Source organism: Heterocephalus glaber, unplaced genomic scaffold (assembly GCF_053883595.1).
Source record: "Heterocephalus glaber isolate CG9 unplaced genomic scaffold, H.glaber_assembly_v1.0 deba00001600, whole genome shotgun sequence".
In the NCBI taxonomy this organism is placed as follows: Eukaryota; Metazoa; Chordata; class Mammalia; order Rodentia; family Bathyergidae; genus Heterocephalus; species Heterocephalus glaber.
Window position 1 is genome coordinate 37,684,866 of NW_028258372.1, and position 18,830 is coordinate 37,703,695.

The 18,830-nt window shown below is 52.9% G+C and overlaps 1 protein-coding gene across 1 annotated transcript in view; it reads left to right on the plus strand.

The window, feature by feature from the left end:
• Pkp1 (plakophilin 1) overlaps positions 1-18,830 on the plus strand; it is a 44,868-nt gene that overhangs the window by 15,594 nt on the left and 10,444 nt on the right. The window contains exons 3-7 of the mRNA XM_004862253.3: positions 11,734-12,125; positions 13,824-13,968; positions 14,819-15,026; positions 16,162-16,339; positions 17,722-17,836. Coding sequence (XP_004862310.2) covers positions 11,734-12,125; positions 13,824-13,968; positions 14,819-15,026; positions 16,162-16,339; positions 17,722-17,836 — 1,038 coding nt within the window. The remainder of the gene's footprint in view (positions 1-11,733; positions 12,126-13,823; positions 13,969-14,818; positions 15,027-16,161; positions 16,340-17,721; positions 17,837-18,830) is intronic.

Genomic DNA, 18,830 nt, shown 5'->3' on the forward strand with positions numbered 1-18,830 from the left:
CCATTCCCCAAAGAGTAGCAGGAAGAGACTGTCCTTGCCAATGCATAGTTAATGGAAGCTGTGCCCAGAGGCAGCTTGGTGCAGAAGAATGGGCTCTGGATTCTGACCCTGAACTTTAGGTTCAAATCCCAGCTCTGCCCCTTAACTACCTGCATGATTCTAGTCAAGTTCTTAATCTGATTGAGCCTCAGCTTGCCCATCTCTAAAATGGGTGAAAGTTCCTATCTCAAAGGGCAGTAGGAGGATTATGGATAGATTAGCAATAGGAGGCTTGTATTCCAGTCTCAGCTGGGCTACTACAAGCTGAAGAACTTGGAATGTGCTTTGCCTGTCTAGAGTGTGGTTTTCTCGATGGCGGAGAAAGCCATTTGGACTAGATCCCCCTAGCCAGACTCGTTTAGGATTCCATATGGCTCAGGGCAGCTACAGGGCCCCAAAGCCAAACCTTCATGGTCTGCCAAAGGTGAAAGACAAGGTCCACTCCTCTGGCTGATCTCTGCTTCTGGCCTCCAGATGGACAAAGACTTCAGCGCTTCCTCTGTGCTTTCATCCCAGCACCTCCTGGCACCAGGAAAACAGCAGCTAATTAGCCCTTGCAATGGGAGGGAGAGGTGGTAGGATTTCATTTATGTTGGCTTTACAGAGGAGAAACTGAGTCACAGCAGGTATAGCTCTACTGAGTAGCTCCCCTGACTTAAAACTCAGACACCATCCTCGCTTCTCAGCTCTGAGGGCCGTTTTCCAGGTGCACTGCCTGCTGCACTGTCTTTTCTTGAAAAGTCCAGGCAAGGGAAAGATGGAGCATAGAGCATGGGCTCCTGCTCCCAGGCAGGCATGGCTCCTGCTCCCGAAGGAGTGATTGTTGTGTTTGCCAACTCAGTGGCCCTGCTGCCAGCTTGTGACTCACTCCCACCCAGCCCTGGGAGATAGGAGGGTCCCACAAGAGCCCCAGGCTCTCACCCAACAAGAAAAGGCAATGATCCTACTTGCCAAGGGACAGCATGTGCCTCTGCGAGAGAATGGAGGCGAGGGAGAGCAGGCAGGCAGCTCCAGGAGCGCCCCTCCCTGGGGGAGACAGCAGCAAGCATGTGGCGCATTCTCACAGACAAGTCACTGCTACGGGGACACTCCCTGCATTTACACGGTGAAGCAGAGGTCTATAGCAAGCTCGTGTGTCTGTAGGTCCCTTGGGCATGGGCCCTCCTTTATAAGCCACAGACCCCAGAGTAGTTCTGCTTTGGCCCTGTTTCTGGCACTCTTATGGCTGGGGCTGAACAGAAGGAGCTTCCTTTTCATCTCTCTTTTCCCTCTGTGGCTGACTTTAGCCTCTCACGTGGCTTGAGGTCCTTCCTCCTGGTTGAGGACTGGGGAAGCCAGGGCAGTCTCTTTAAGAGTCCACAGAGGATGTAGAGACAAGGAAGAAGCTCTAGTCTGGGGTCAGTTCTCCACTGTCGCCCAGGGAACTCTGGCTAGGACCTTCTCCCTGCTGGGTCCTGGGTGTATGACCAGGAAGGTCATCTGCTTGCCACTCTGATGTCTATATTTGGTGTCTGAAGTTGGAAGTTGTCCCCATGGGGCAACATGGGCCTACAAAGGCAGGAAGACATGCTTCCAGTGCATAAATGGAAATGCTGTCCCCTAGGGTGAGACCCACTAGGTAGAGGAAGTGGGGACAGGCTCCCAGAGGAAGTAAGGCAGAGATGGTAAGCAGAGGATGGCTCCTGGGCCCAGGGCTATGGCCTGAGAGACTCTTGCCGATCCTTCGTGAGGACTAGGCCTCCCCAGGAGGCAGCTGCTTGCGAGTTGCTGGTTCCAGAGGTCTTGCCAGGCTCCCTGCTCTTCAGCAGCCAACCCAAAGGGCCTGGAACTCTAGATGCCCCTCTGAGCCGAGTGTACATGCCGGCTGAGCTGAGTGCCCATCCTCCTGCCTAAGCGAGGAGCAGCATAACCTCATGGCCACTGGCCCGAGTGTGGAGCCCTGTGTTGGGGAGGGAAGGGAAAGCCAGGGCAACTAGGTCAGAATGTTCAGGAGAGAAATCACTGTGGCAGCTGCATAGCTTGTGTGAAGTGCCAAGCGTAGCCAGCCCAGGACACTATCAGCAGCAGACCCTTCCTGGAAGACCTATGGGGGAAAAGCCGCTCTCCCACAGACAACAGAAGCCGGCCTTAGCTTGACCAACCAGCCAGCCTTCAGAGTCTCAATCCACTTTGTTTGAGCTCTGAGCTTATGTGTGGCCAGGCTGGGAAAACTAATGCTTAGAGTCATGTACCTGTTCTCGATTTCTTCCATGCTAATCAGATATTGGGAGGCAGATAATCCTCTGGTCTCAGAGAGTGGAATAGTGTCTTCTCCCAAGAAAGAAGCTTCCTGAAAAGTTGGCTATTGTTCTCTTTCCACCCACCCCCAAACACACATATTCCAATACAGCCTCTGAAATGTTAGAGGGAAGAAACAAAGATAATTATAAACTTCTTTATTTTTCTCCAGAAGAAATTAGTGGAGTTTTGTTTAGGGCCCCTTTTTAAGGGGATGGGAGGTTTTGAAAAACTAATCTACTCAACCAACAAGTCCTTAGAATCCTTACACTACAGTTAATAACAATGAACAGAAAGGATATAATTAACTGTTGAATTTTGCAGCACACACTGACTGAGACCTCTGCAGCTTCGCTTTCATGGTCTGTAAATGAAGAAGTGGGCACAGAGGCATGGAGATTTGCGGATGCAGATTGCAGGTGCTGGATTATAAACCGTGGGGTGTCCTCAGGCTGCCCTGGCCCTACCACATTCTCAAAATCAGCTCTCAGGTCCTCTGTAATTCCGTCATCCTTTGAATTAGGATCACATTTTGAATTGACTCAGTGTACACGTTTTCATTTTGGCACTAAATCCTTCTGTCTCTGTAGGATTGGCAGATAGGATTGGCAGATAGCAAGGTATTGTTATTCCAATTTGATGTGCAGGGAAATGAAGCCCAGAGCAGCGCAGGGGCTTGCCCAGCACCTCATAGGCCCATCTGGGAGAAGGGAGCCCAGCAGACTTGAGGAGGCTTGAAGAGTGGGGAGGGGAAGGAGACAGGAAGGGGGACAAGTGGGTCAGTCAGGACTTCTCTCCTTCCAGCCTCGGAAGCCCGGAAACGGGGACACCAGGAAGGGCCTTGGAAATAAAGCACAGGGGGAATCTTCTAATGCCTCTTTGCTGGTTTGAGAATTTTCCTTTTGTCACTGCGCCCAGTGAGACAAATGCAGCAGCATTTCCCAAGTGGGTGGAAGAGCCATCCCCACCCTTCGCTAGGGTGAGGCCCAGCTTTCTCCCCCAGGGCCCTGGCAAGTCTCTGCGAGGCCTGCCTGCTCCAGGAGAGCAAACTCAGCTGAAAAACAAAATCAAATCGGGTGGGGGGGGGGGGCAGGGGGCGGAGACACAGGTGCGGAGAGCAGCAGCTTGGGGCTCCTCCCACTCCGCCCCCGCCCTGGCACCAGGGCGTGGCCTGGAAGGGGAGGAAGGCAGGGTTGAGTCGGTCTGGGAAGGAGGCTGTGATTTCAGCACGGTCTGAATCATAGACTGCCAAACACCAGAAGCCTTGTAGGGAGGTCTAGTTGGGGAAAACTGAGGCTTGGAGGTGCAAGGTGGTTGCCTAAGGCTTCACAGCTAGACAGGGGAAAAACCAAAACCAGCGCTGTCTTCAAACTCTGTGCGCATGCTCCTGCGTGCGCCCACATCCGGTTCCATTCGCCACTATGGGTGGTCGCGTTTCCCTCCAGCACTGGCACTCTGTTGTTACAATTTTTCCAAAATCATCACACCAATTATTATTTACTTATGTTTCAAGGAATTATTTTTAAATTCCAGTGCATATAGTTCAAAAAGAAACTGTCATTGACTCGAATGTTAAATTACAGTGACCTTTGCTGTAAAGGAAGACTAACCATGATCCTATTAGCCAATAATAATAAACAGGGAGAAACAACATGGTTTACCTGAGAGAAAATTTTGGTTTGTTTTGCTCAGAAAGGGAGGTTGGCCAGTGATAAAGAACCACTCTGGCTTCTGCCTAGATGTTCGCTCCATGGTGAGCAGATAGAGCAAGGAAGAGCTTTCTCTGTACTTCTGTGGTAGTTACTGCCCTGTCCTTGAGTCTCCTAAAGTCACCTCAAGCCACCAGCAGTGCATGGCCAGCACTTGGGTAGATTTGGGGTCATTAATTAATTATTCCAGATGATGTTCCCCCATCTGGCCCAGCAGGCAGGAAGGAGAGCTGAGAGCCAAAAGGACAGGGGCCCAAGTGGTGCCAACCAAGGTCTCCAGCTCCATGCCCGGCTGATGACATTTCTGACGGAGAAGGTAAAGATGGTGCTTTTGAGTGAGCATCTGCAGAACCCTGTACCAATGTTGAGCGCTGTGGGTTGAGTTACCCTTTGGACTCAAAGGAGCAGCCCCAAGCTCTTTCTCAGCCCTCAGGAAGCCCCCCACAGTGCTGGAGGCAGAGTGGGAGTGTTCAGCCCTCACTCCCAACCACCTGAGAGGACTGGAGCAGCTCTCTGAACCCAAAGAAGTTCAGCAAGACTCCTGAATAATTCTGGGAGACCCCAGGGCTCAGCCTCTGCTACTGATCTTAACATCAGTCCAAGTTTTGTGCTCAGCGGGGCATCTGGGGCAGGTGTGGTTGAAGGGGTACCAAGCAGTCACTGTTCAGCACCTGAGCTCTCTTGTGTGGCCCTAGATAGGTAGAGCAGGTGTTATGACCACAAGTTCTCCTTTTCCACTGGCATCCTTTGGGGCAGAGTTTCTTTCAGTCCATTTGCGGGGGGGGGGGGGGCGTAAAACTGTGTCATGCATCTAAAGAATTACACTCTTCTTAAGTATTCAAGGACCTTCCATGTTCAGCCAGAGGAGGAAGAGGAGCAGGCACTTCCTAGGCCCAGAATCCCTGAGGAGGAGGTCTTCTAGGAGTCAGCCAAGCACTGGAGAGAGATGTAGGTGTCATTCTTGCAGAGAACCACTAGTATGCAGGCAGGCTCTTTGCTGTTTAGTCTTTGCTCATGTCATCTCGATTGGTGGCAGGGTGTCCACAGAAGACATGCTTGCAGAGAGGCCAGAGACCTGAATCCTGGTCAAGGCCTGTCATATCTTAGCCAGGTGGCCTTGGACAAGCCTCACATTCTGCAGACTTCATATGCTCAGATGGAGAATAAGGCTGCATTCTCTGCCCTGATGTTTTATTGGTCAGGTGGAAGAGGGGCCAGTGCCTCGAGACTTTACCAAGATCATATCTGGAGAAACCCTCTGTAGACTGTAAAACACTGTTCCTGCTAGAGAATTCCAGCATGTGTTCAAGGAACCTCCAAAGATCTTCCCTACCCAAGCTCACTCTTAGCGAAGTGTGTGTGTGTCCCAGGCATGCATATGGCAGTGTGTGTGTGTGTGTGTGTGTGTGTGTGTGCATGTGCGCACGCGCATATGTGCTTGCTCATCTCCCGTAGGGGAGATCTGTTATCCAAGCACAGGAGGACCCAACCAAATGTCCCTCCCTTTGAGTGAGATTTTTGACTAATCAGCAGGAGTAGATTCTCAATACCTTTGGCTTTGTGTGGAACTCTTGGGGTCAGGTATGCATCTTCCCTTGAGGTGTTTCCACAACACAGCCTTTGGCCTTCCTCTTCTTGGGGCTAGGAAACACCTCTGGTCTCAGTGTATAGAGTGGCATCAGGGCCAGCCAGCCTCCCTCTGACAACCCAGCACAGATTGGGGGTCCCTAGCCCAGGGGGATTTTTCTGACCTCAAATGTCCCAGGAAGCTGGCCCATCTTCCAAAACTCCAGGAGTGATTTCACATCAGCATGGTCCCTTCCCCTTCCCCTCCATAGATGACCCATCACTGGGACAGTTAGGCCATCCTCTGGGTTAGAAAGCTGGAAGAGATGACCACCAAACATGGGGCTCCTGGAAGGCAGAGCGACCAGGCCTCCAACTTGTTTGGGCTTATAGGAAAGGAATGACTGAGGGCTGAGGTCTTCTGTCACTTGGGCCTGTGACAAACACACGTTCCAGAAGGGAACAGATATCTGCATGTGGAATCAAAGATCCTAGTTCCCAAGCCCATCCTAGGAGTGTCAGAGCCGAGAAAAACCTACTTTTCCAGTGTGGAAGGGAGAGGCAACCGAGGAGCATTTAGGGAATTTTCTCTTTCCCATGATTTAGTGATTATGTAGAGGAGCATGGGGGACAGAGACAGAGAGGGGTGCTGGAGCTGGCCTGGCCAGTGGTTTAGACAGCAGATGTTAGGGAGTGTCAACTCTCAGCTGGGGGCCTCCCACTGACCACTATGAGCCATGAGCCTGAGCCCTCACCCACCTACAAGGACATGGTGCCTAGAGCAGAGAGGCCAAGATGCCTCCTTCATGCCAGATTAATGACCTCCCTGGAGAGAGTGGTACCTCCCTAAAGATCCCTGGCCTGTAGCCCAGAGTTCTATACGGTCTTTTCTACTTGGGCTTCCATTATCTCCGTACTTTAGAAAAATTGTCCTCATTTCTCAGCAAACATTTGTAAATACTGGCTGTGATGTGTGCTCAGATTTCTACTCCTCAAAGGTTACAAGGGACAGTAACCATTATTAACTAAATCTCTGGGAAAAGTTATACTCTCAGGATGGGCAACAAAACTTTTGTCTCTTCTCAGTAGATGGAAAGCTGGTCATCCACCAGTCAGTGCCCTTCAATTTTCAGTCATCCATCAGGTGGCTCCTGAGGGGGTTCCTGGACAGGCACCGTGGCTCTCAGGGTGCTGGTGACAAAACCATGAGTGTAGTTCCTCCCTGCCTTTGAAGACTCCACAGTGAGGCACACCCACAGCCTCCTCCAAGGCCAACAGGGATCGCTCTTTGCCCAGACGGCTGGGCTTCTGAGCTCTGGGGCTGCTCTGTTCACAGCAGTGTGCCAGGAAAAGAACAGAGGGCTGGCCCTGGGTGGGACCCCAGCTTCTCAAGAGGGCCGTGCCCAGAACAGTTGGGGACTGACACTCTCCGTGCTGAGGTCCCATCTTTGGTGACTCAGGCTCCCACGCTGTTCCAGCCTGCCGAGTAAGCAGCCACCCTGCCCCTCTGGGAGAACTCTCCATGCCCATGCTGTGTGTTTCCTCATGGGCACCTTACTGGGAGAGGATCTGAGCTGCCTAGCCCTGCCTGACCAAAAGAAACCCCAGCAAGATGCAAGAGGGCTGCTATGTCTGCTGCATGAGCGCCCCTCTGGTGCTGAACAGGCAGTGGTAGGTGCTAAAAATGGCCCGTGGAACCTGTCCTTTCACTGTCCTTTCTTGGGAAAGCCTTGTGCAGGCCCTAGAGGCACAAGGACCCCAGAAGTTGTGTGCACACTCAATTTCATGTGAAGGCCGTGGGGAAATCCCCTTGCTGAAGGTGACCCTGTTGGGCACCTTGCTGGGTGTGTGACTCACAGGACAGAGCAGGGTGTGCCCCAAGGGAGAGCTAGTTGGGCCGGCCCCACCTTGCTGCCAGAAGCTTGGTTTCAAAATGGGCTAATAGCTGGGCACACAGACACTCTTTTCATCTTGTCCTGCCCAGCACATACGCAACTGCCGAGGAGCCAGGCAGCCTCTGTCTGGTCAGCCAGAGCTAGAGCAGAACTCTGTGGGACTCACTGTGGACCGCTGTGGACCGAACCCAGGCTCTGACACCAGCACAAGTTAGTGGACCCTGTCTTGAGCCCTCTTGCCTTCTAGGAGCTCACTTCATGTATGGTGGCCTGGAGGCCATGAGAACCCCAGTGCCTAGCAACCAGAGCAGAGTCTGCACCCTTAGCACAAAATTTCACAACCAGTCACAGCACCCCTTTCTGCGAGCATTTGCAGGGAGCCCAGCCCTGTGCTTGACATCATTAAGAGCTTGGAGGAATGACAGGAGCCCACATTAGCAACTAGAGAGCAAACAAGACCACAGGTAACTAGGTGTGTGAAGGACACTTGAGGTTATGGCAGAGCAGGCTTGAAGAGATGAGGTTTGAGCACAGTCCTGGGGGGCAAAGGTCAGATTTGCAAGCAGGAAGGCCAGGAGAGAGACACAGGACAGTGATGAGGCTTACTGAAGCAGAGGCACAGGTTGTAGCTGCTGTCCTGGGACGGTGTAAGGGGCTGTACTGGGAGGGATAGAGATGGCTGGGTAGGTGCTTGCCTTGTAAGAAGCAGAGACATTGTAAACTGTCCAGCAATGCCAGGTGCCAGTGGAAGCATCCCTTGAGGGAAGCGAAGGCAAAGGCATTACGAGGCAGGGACCAGAGCCCCAGCGGCTGGCTGGAGGCAAGTAGGAGGCACTGGGGAGACCCAGGGGGAAACTGAGGAAAGTCATGACCACAGTCTGTGCAGTGGGGAAGGGGCAGAAAGGATTCTCAGATGGAAAGACAGACAGACACCATCTCTTCTGAATAGCTGTGGAATGACCTTGGATAAACTGGAGCTTTTCCCATTTGAGGCCTCCTCAGAAGAGAGAGGAGCATTCAGTTTGGAGTTAAAAGAGCACACTTCTCCAAGAAGGGGAGAAAGATACCTAAGTCATCAGCAGAAAGAGAGAACAGGATTGGGCTGGGGAGGCCCCCAGCAGGAACAGTGTTCCAGGCCTGTCTTAGCCTATTGTTCTGACTGTTGACCCCCAGGACCCTCATTGGAGTCCAAGTGGAGAAACTCTGGGTGCACCCTCATTTCAGCCCATCCAGCCTAGCCTATTCTCTGGTTGAATGGTCAGCCCTGTTCCTGGGAAGCTGAGTTTCTAGTCTGGAATGTTCTGATCCGTGGATCATCCCACCTGAGGCTGGAGTTTCCCAAAGAACCATGGGATAGCCAGACAAGGAGTGTGTGTCTGTGTGTGTCACTGTCCTTTATATTCAAAGAGGAGGCTGCCAGCAGAGTATCTGAGTGTGGGGCTGGGCATTGGCCACAAAGTTCCCTTACCTGCTGCCCACGTGTGCCCATTGCCCACACAGTCTCTTCTGGCTCCAGCTGCTCACTTGGGACCAGGAAGAGTGTTTGGAAATGCGGGGAGGGAGCATTTTTGCTAATCATAATGACAGGTATTGCTAGCGCTAAGTATCCTGTGATGTGTGGGGCATCCTACAGGATGAAGACTTGCCCAGCCTCAGATGCCAGCTCCAGCCACAAAAGGAAATACTGTTGTGTGAGTCCCAGCGGGAGACTTGAGGAATACTCTTGGATCCCCAAGACACTGCTGCCATCTCAGCCTACCACTGGCGCACAGACCGTCTGTGCAGGGAGGGCTAGTGGCAGCCAGCCTCCTCTGAGCCTCGTGGGTCTGGGGGAGGGCAAGATCTAGCTGAGAAGTTTCTCTCCTGCTTGTCAAAGTGACAGCAAAGGGACACAGTGATGGCAAAGAGCCACCCACAGCTATCCACAATCGCCATAGTCAGACGACACGGGCCACCAGCACTGTGACTCAAGGAGCCGGGGTGGGGTGCCCAGGAGTAGATGATGCCGTTGGGGTGTGGCTGCGGGGGGGCTGGCAGATGCAGCCCCTCCTTGCCGTTCCCCTGGGGATGCACCAGAGCCTGTTCCTGGGGGGCAACCTATCCCAGCTGAGACTTGCCAGGGCTGCTGCTGCTCCTTTTCCCAGGCGGAGAGCAAAGCCCAGAGCCTGTGTCAGGCCTAATCAGCATGATCACATCTTCTCTGGATTTGGGCCAGGCGAGCATCTGGACTTCTCATCAGGTGTCTGATATGATGTCCAAGTGTGTCATTTACTGAGAACAAGGGAGCTCCTTGTTGCATTTCCTTCTAAGGCTTGGTCTGTTGTTGGAGAGGCTCAGCTTTCCCTCCAAAGTGCCACCTTCCACCTTCCTTCCCCAGAGAAGAATGCAGTGTGGCTACGGCCAGAATCAGTGGAGGCCTTGTTGCATATTTTTCGTGTAAGCTGCAAGGTGCCCACTCCATGTCCAAATGCTCAGGAACTCCCAGCTCCTCCTCCTCTGCCTTGTTATTGTCCATTTGTGCCTTTCCAACCCACAGACACCAGTTTCCTTTGGGGTAGGTTGGTTTGACCCAGTTCGAGCAAGAAAATTTCGACTGCCTGAGTACACAGCTGGCCGCGTGGGTGAGGGGATGCAATGCCATTGCCAAGGTTAACACTCTGTGGCTCCTGAGTTTTGGATATGACTTCTAACTGGCAGCTTGACACAGTCATTCTGGGAGCTTGAACCATGGGTGTTTCCTGCTTTCTGTGACTTCTTGAAGAGTTGAAAGAGGACCCAGGAGGGGCCAGGGATTTAGCTCAGTGGTGCCACGCCTGCCTCACAAGCACAAGGTCCTGCGTTCAATCCCTGGTACCAAAAAAAATAAAAGGAGGACCCAGGTGAAGGCCAGCCCCTCCCCCAGTTGTAATGGCTAGATGTGGTGTAGAGGGGGAATTGCCCAGACGCCCCCCCCCCCCGTCTCTGTCTCCCCACCCCATCCCCTGGGTGGGGCAGGCAGGTTCTGGGCTGGATGTGGGTCTGGCTTATCCCAGCAAAGGCGAGTCCCAAGTCAGCACCTGTGTAGAGACATTTTATCAGGTTCCATGTTGATTTTCTTGTATGAGGACAAGTCCCAGCAGGCCAGACCCACCAGCTTGCAAGCTCCTGGGAAAGTCTTCCTAGGACAGTTCTGGCCCAGAGCTAATCCCACTGAGGGTCTGGCATTGCAGACTCCTCCCAAGGAGGCTAACCCCATCCTGGGCTCACAGAGACTTGGGGATGCCTCACTGTCCAGGGTACATTTTCCTATTGGGTTGAGCTTTTGCCAGAGTCTCACTGCTGCCACCTTAACAGTAAAGCCTAGAGGTCCACCATGTGTGCCACCCCAAGAGCACTGGGGCCTCCTCTAGGTGCCAATGGGTCCCGAGGGCCAGCTCCTATAATAGAGGCCTGGGAGCAGGAATATGGTGCCTCTGGGGCCTTTGAGAGGCCCTTGAGGCTTGTTACCAGTTGCTTGCTGCACTGGCAAAAAGGAGACAGCATGAGGAATATAGCAGAAAATGACAGTGGCAACAGCTGTGGCTGGAACAGACATTTCTGAGCCCTGCGTACAAATGACCCAGGAGGGTTGGGTGTGTTAAAAGCTGCTGGGGTCTGGGAGTGACCCAAGGTGACAGGGTGAGGTCCGGAGACCCAAGTTCAAGTCTCGCTTTCATCCTCACCTCACCAATGGACCATGGGAAGCCCCTCCTCCCTGGGCCTGCAGCCTCCTGCAGAACTTCCCCCTGGTGGCCAGATTGATGGCTGTCACACTTTGTTGGTGTGACAGTAAGAAGTATTTTCACATTGCAATCCTGTACTCATTCACTGTTGCACAAAACCACATGTGCACTATGATCTGGTGTTTTATATTCCCAGGTATATTATTTGATACTTTTTTTTTTTTTTTGCTACCAGGGATCGAACTCAGGATCTTGCGCTTGCAATGCAGGTGCCAGAACCACTGAGCTAAATCCCTGGCCCTGATACTATTTTTAATAATAATGAGCACAATCCACTACAGTGATTTCCTAATCCATAGTGAGTTGCAACCTGCAGTTTAAAAGGTAACCTAGAGACGATGGCTAAAGTTCCTTCCTCTCCGAACATTCCTGGCTTTTCTGAACCTTACTAAGGGAACCAGGAAAGAGCTGTATTCTCCGGCCAGGCAGGTCCAGGATTCCCCCATCAGGAAGCCTGACTCAGCCTCTCTCCTTTCCCTTGTCCAGATGTTCAATGGGACCCTCAAGCGGGAGCCAGACAACAGGCGCTTCAGCTCCTACAGCCAGATGGAGAACTGGAGTCGCCACTATCCTCGGGGCAGCTGTGCCACCCCTGGCGCAGGCAGCGACATCTGCTTCATGCAGAAAATCAAGGCAAGCCGCAGTGAGCCCGACCTCTACTGTGACCCGAAGGGCACCCTGCGCAAGGGCACGCTGACCAAGGGCCACAAGACCACCCAGAACCACTATAGCTTCTACAGCACCTGTAGTGGCCAGAAAGCCACCAAGAAGTGCCCTGTACGCCCACCCTCCTGTACCTCCAAGCAGGACCAAGTGTATGTGCCGCCCATCTCCTGCAACAAAGACTTGTCCTTTGGCCACTCAAGAGCCAGCTCCAAGTGAGTGCTATTGGGCTCAGGCGGGGCCAGCCAGGACCCAGGTTGGGAGCAAGGGCCAGGTTGGGAGGACCCAGGGCCTCAGTGACTTCTCAGCATGAAAGGGTGACAGAACCTGACCTTGAGTATGCAGCTTTTAAAGGTCACAGGTTATGAACAGAGGGAGGTTCCCTAGAGAAGGCTAGAGGGCCAGTGGTTCTCCAAGTATGTTTAGCCCTGCAGCAATATCGCCATTCCCTGGGAATCATTAGAAATGTTCCTTTATGGGCACATCAGTCCTACTGTCTCAGAAACGCTGGGAGGGGCCCACCCATGTGTGCTCCAGAAAGCCGCCAGGTGACTGATTCACACCAGTCTGAGATCCACCAGTCTCAGGCATGGCGATCTTGATCCATGTTCCAGAAGAGCAAAGGAAGGTTCCCCAGCGTAGACTGCAGACTGGGTTATGGGTTGTGTTCTAAGATGGGTGAAGTTTAAAGGACATAAAAACAGAGGGACATGGTCTAGTGCTGAGGAGCAGAGTACAACTCTGCTCTGCAAGTGTTAAAGAGCCATTGCCCGGTGGGAGTGGAGACCCAGTGTGGTGCCCTGTAAAGCCATGGGCACAGAAAAGCTGAGGGCCACAGTGTTATGCATGGCACTGAGCTTGCCCATCAGGCTCAGAGGTCCAGGAACCGTCCAGCTGTCCTGTATCACTTATTGATCATCATTCATTTATTTGGCAAGTGTTTACTGAAATCTACTACATGCCAGACTCTGTGGTGAGCTCAGGGAATACAGCCAAGAATTAATTATTCTTCACAAGGCCCTAGGAGATCTGCATACTTCGACCAGCACAATCCCTTCCTGGCAGGCATTAGCTTCCTTGAGGAGGGAATAAGGCACAGAGATGTTAACTAACTTGCCCAAGGCCACAAAACTGACTCTCTGTCCTTTGCTCTTTCCTACTGATACCACACTATTCTGAAAATAAGGAGACCCCCATTATAAATCTATGAGTTAAACAGTATCATTTGGAAAAAGATTAAGAACTCTCACCCTCGGAGACTGATCAGGGCAGCATTTGGCTCCACCCGGAGGCCATGAACGGAGGGTCTGGGTGAGCTACAGAGGGGATGAGTGACAAGCCATTTAGAAGTGACATTTCAGTAGGAAAAGCAGGACAGAACAAGGGCTCCTAACCTAGTGCCGGAGACCTCTGCCTCTTGGAAGGTTTTTCCAGAAACAAGGTTGGGTCGCTCTGGCTAAAATCGTGACTATTTATTGAGCACCTGATATGGGAAAATGTGAGTCTCGTACACATGGGGAGGGGACTCCCTGTATAAATGCTGAAGGGGACCCGTGGAGTAGGGTTAAGTGCCATTAGGAAGCGGGACTCGCTCAGATGGAAAGGGCTCCTGTCACTCCACACCATCAGAGCTGGAGAGGCTCCTAGACAGAGGCCTGTGCAGAACTTAACATAACTCATAACTAGGCCTCATCGCAGCCAGGGTCCCTTCAGGGGAAAATCCTGTGTGTGAGCCTCTCCCTTCTCTAGGGGAGCTGTTCCCAAGGGCTTCTCCAAATGGGCCAGCCTGCCTTGTTTTGACCCTCTGGAGGGAAGATGAGGCTGTGTCAGCTCAGGTATGCAAGGAAGACTCTGAACCTACTCACGAGGGTGCCCAGCTCCCCCATGACACATCCTTGCTGCTATCCTCACAGGATCTGTAGCGAGGACATCGAGTGCAGTGGACTGACTATCCCCAAGGCTGTGCAGTACCTGAGCTCCCAGGATGAGAAGTACCAGGCTATCGGGGCCTATTACATCCAGCACACCTGCTTCCAGGATGAATCCGCCAAGCAACAGGTAACTGGCCAAACATCTTCCTCCCAGTAGTCCTGGGCAGGGCCTGGGCATGGCAGCCTGACCCTGCATTTGGAGATGGGCAGGGGCACATGCAGTTGCCTCCTTCTCACCCTGCCCAGCTGGCAGAAAAAGAGTATGCCTGGCATTGCCCAAGGTCAGAGCTGGCATCTTAATGTGCAAAGCAAAGCCCACTGTTGAGTGGACATTAGAGGAGTACATTTCCACCCGTTGGCTATGGAAGAGAACTTTCAGTGAGAGCTATGGGTCAACAGAAATCTCTTCTCAAATTCCAGTGAGGAACACGACTACCCCTGTCTCTCCACTCTCTCCCCCTACCTCTCTTCCTCCCATAAGCTTCTTCAGGTGGGGCTGGCAGAAAGAACACCCACAGGCTCTGCAGTCCAGCCCAAGATGTTGTGCCATAAATTCGTTTCCTTGCAGCCAGGGTTAGTCAGCATGGAAGTTTCCAGTAGGAGAAAGAAGATTCCAGGAGAACATCTCTCTTCTGTCTGTGCTCTGCCTGAGATTCTGAGGTGCCTATGTATACATTTGCTCATCCAGCTCTCACCACCGTGCTGCAGAGGAGGAAAACAGGGTTCAGGAAAGAGGGGCAGCTTGCTGGCAGTCACCTGGCTAGGATGCAAAAGGGCTAGGATCTGAATCCATGTCTTTTGGGTTCTGGGCTGGGTCAATTACCGTTACCTCATGCTACTAATCTATTTTGGTTTGCTTGAGTGTTTCTAAACTGAAAGTAGACTTTTTGGTCTGAGAAATATCTGCTTTCAGCAGAGAATAATTGGCTCGGCTTCCTCCTACCCCAGTCCCCACTGACAGGCAACTCTTCCTGCAGGTTTACCAGTTGGGAGGCATCTGCAAGCTAGTGGACCTCCTCCGCAGCCCCAACCAGAACGTCCAGCAGGCTGCAGCGGGGGCCCTGCGCAACCTGGTGTTCCGGAGCAACCCCAACAAGCTGGAGACCCGGAGGCAGAATGGGATCCGAGAGGCCGTCAACCTCTTGCGGAGAACGGGAAGCACGGAGATCCAGAAACAACTGACAGGTAGGGGGCGCAGCATGGAGAGCCAGGTGGGGCTGTGCAAGGCTGCTGGGGGTGGCTCGTCTCTGCCGGGCCTGACCAAGTCACACCTGTGCAGATTTGGCCTGGGCTGCCATCCTAGGAGCCCAGTGGCACTAGCCTTAGCCAGATTAGCACATTTTCCCATAGTAGGTGCTCTTGATTTTAGCTAGAGCAACCCAACTCATTTCGGGAAAAGTCATCCAAGAGGCAGAACTCTCTGGCACTGGGTCAGGAGCAACCTTGCCCTGCACTGCTTGTCATCTTGCAACTACCAGTCCAATGTCACCCCTAAATGCTGACCGTGGGTTGGTGTCACACACACACACACACCCCCCACAAGAGGTTCTGGTCTTTTTGAGAGTAGAGTGCAAGAAGAGAAAGGCTGGTATCCAGGCAGGATCCATATGCAGCAGAGCCTGGGATTTGTGGGTCCAGGAGAGAGAGCAAAGTTGTTGGGGTCTTTAGCACTCACCTGTGCATCAGAGAAAGATTTCACTGTGAAGACCTGAAATTCCACCAGGACGACAAGTCCATGTGGAGAGTAACAGTTGAGAAGGAGTTCTGAAAAGACTTTCAGATGGAAAACAGAGAACGTTAGAAGACCCCAGGTGCTAAAATTTATATTTAAAACCACTGATTAGGGACTGATGGCGTACACCTATAATCTCAGCTAACTGGGAGACTGAAGCAGGAGAATCTCAAGTTCAAGGCCCGCCTGAGCAACTTAGCAAGAAAGACCTCACCTCCAAAATAAAATTTTTAAAAGGGCTGATGAAGCTAGGGGTAGAGTGCTTGCCTGGTATGCACAAGGCCCTGGGTTCAATTGCCAGTATCTGAATAATAAGTAAATATTAAAGCCACTGATCCATCAAATATATTTTGGTCACCATCCATGTGCTATATTTTGACCTCAACAGAGAAGTCTAGGTGTTACCTGTCCTCAAAGGACCCTCAGTCCAGTGGGGACATTGAGAATGGGGTCATAAAGGAGTCAGAAAATAGGTTCAATGGACCAAGGCCACCAGAGAGGCTCCATGTGCTAGAACCCAGGCTTAAGGCAGGGGACCCCTGGTTCCTCTGAGCCACAAGTTCTGAGGTGACAGTCTCCATCCCTCAGGGCTGCTCTGGAACCTTTCTTCCACCGATGAGCTAAAGGAGGAGCTGGTGGCCGATGCCCTTCCTGTTCTGGCTGACCGGGTCATCATTCCCTTCTCGGGCTGGTGTGATGGCAACAGCAACATGTCCAGGGACACGGTGGACCCTGAGGTCTTCTTCAACGCCACAGGCTGCTTGAGGTGAGAGAAGAGGGCACAGGGAGTCTTTCCACCCAGCCCTGGCCCCTTCCCCAGGCAGTGCCATCTCTGGCAACACCTGGCCTGGCCAGAGAACACTGCATCCAGCCTGGCCCTGGATCTCGGGAGCAGGCAGGCTCCAAGATGAGGGACCAGGCATGGCTTACTAATGTCCTAAGGTCTGGGTGAGGCTCAGGATCCCATCACCTTCCTTGACACAATTAGGAACTGAAGAGTGGAAATGGCTGGATCTAAATATTCAAACTGGTTCAACAATCCACCCCCCTCCACTCCTGGAAAAATGCATTTCTTGTACTATCTTGAAGAGCATTCTTTTAGACAAAAGTCTACTGATTGGCTACTTATGAGTCACTTTCCCACTGTGGTGCCGTAACCATTTGCCATGTTCGTTGGCATGAAGATGGCACACTTTGCCCAAAGTTGTCTGAGTTCCACACAAGGGTGTGGCAAAGCCCCTGTGAGGCTGCTAGAGGAGGGATCTGGCTCTGCTTCTTCTCAGAGCAGAGGTTTATGAGCTGAGGGGTGAGCGCCCATCTGGAGTGTGGGATGGTATAGCAAGATCCCCCTTGGGGTCGTATATTGCTCCTGTAGGGTTTGTCTTCCCCAACTCCTGAGAATCCCGAGTGGTGAGTGCAGGTGCCATGAACTTCTGTGTCTCAACTTGTGCTTCTCCCACCAGCCTCTAGCAGCAGCCTCCACGGAGCAGACTGGGGAGATGAAAAGCCAGTTAATTAAGGACTTTATGGGGCTGCTGGAAGCAACAGCAGACAACACACACACACAGACACACACACACACACACACACACACACACACACAGGCACGCATGCACCACCGCCACCATCAGGCAGAAGGACCCACCTTGTACGGGGATGAGCTATGCGGTGGCAGAACACAGCTTGCGGGGGAGGGGGGTCCACCTGGTCCCTATGGAAGCCCTTCAAGCTCCATTCCCCCATCCCGCACCCCAGAGAGATTCTTCCTATCCCACAGAAGATGCCTATCCTACAGGACCTTCCAGCTTTGGCCCTGCCCCACCCACTAGACGTGGTGGCTGTCTAGTGGGGCGTGGGGCCTGCCACCTACAGTTTCCCGTGGAGCCATTGAGAGTGAAGGGCCTGGAGACTAAATAATTTTTTCTTTCCTTCCTTTCTTCCTTTCATTTTCCTCCTCTGCTCTTTTCTTCTCTTTCCCCTTCTCTTCCTTCCTTCCTCCTGCTACCACAACCTCCAACCTCCCCTGCCCATCCTGTCTGCCTGCTCCTCTCCCACCTGCCCCTGCATGTCCCCCTGCACTCTCTCCTCCCTCCCTGTCCTCTCCTTGCCTCACTGCCCACATCCTCCTCTCTCTGTTCTGTGCCCCAGGAATCTGAGCTCTGCTGATGCCGGCCGCCAGACCATGCGGAATTACACAGGGCTCATCGACTCCCTCATGGCCTATGTCCAGAACTGTGTGGCAGCCAGCCGCTGCGATGACAAGGTGAGAGTGCAGCCCCTGGTGACACCTCAGCCTCAGTGTCCAGACTTGCCAAGCCCAGAGCCACCGTTCAAATCAGTGAGGCCAGATCCTCAGACTCCAGGTTCTGCCATTTCTGTCTCCCAGATCCCACGAGTCAGGGTTCATTCTCTGCGTGGCTTTGAGCCTGGCCCTGGTGACAGAACAGACAGAGTCTAGGGCAGCAGAGGAGGTGTTGGAGGCCAGGCGTAGCAAACAGGCGCAGACTCGGGGCCACACGGTTCCTGGTACTCGCGATGTGTCCTGGGGCTTCCATGCCCTTCCTTCTACCACAGCTCTCTTCCCACTGCCTCCAAAAATGCCATTGGCAGGCCACCTCCTGCCAGCAGAGACAGAAGGGACGAATCATGAAGGGAAGATCAGCTGCAGGCTGGGTTACTTCCACCACAGCCGAGTGGCTCAGCGGGCAGGGAAGTCCAGCAGTGCCCAGGGGTCAGGCAGGGCCTCATGGTACTTGAGCCCTGAGTGCCATTTCCTTGAGGAGGGATTTTATCTCCTCTTGCCTCCCCTGGAAGTGACAAAAGGGCCCCAGAGGACAGCCTTGTCACTTGGCTGCCCTGCCTGGTTCCCGTGGGCAAAGTGCTTTTCTGCTCAGGAAGCCAGATTTCCTCAGACCCCGGCAGGGACCAGGCATGGCTAGGAGGGTAAATCTGCTACCCCCCAGCCTAGAGGCCTACCAAGGGCAGGTGACAAGGATGTGGGCCCAGCAGGCTCTGAGTCCTAGGTCCTGGAGCTCACTGTCCGTATGCTATATGCATAGGTGACATTGGAGGCTGAGGAGCAGCTGCGAAAAGAGCAAGCAGGAAGGGCAGTGGGGAGGAGGGAACTTTGGCACCCACCGGACTGGGGTGCTCCTTGGGGAGGCTGTTCCAGAGGGAAGATGCATTCTTCAGCACTGCAGCCTTCCAATCAGCACACATCAAACTGTCCCCAATGCCATCGAGACCTAAGAAACGTC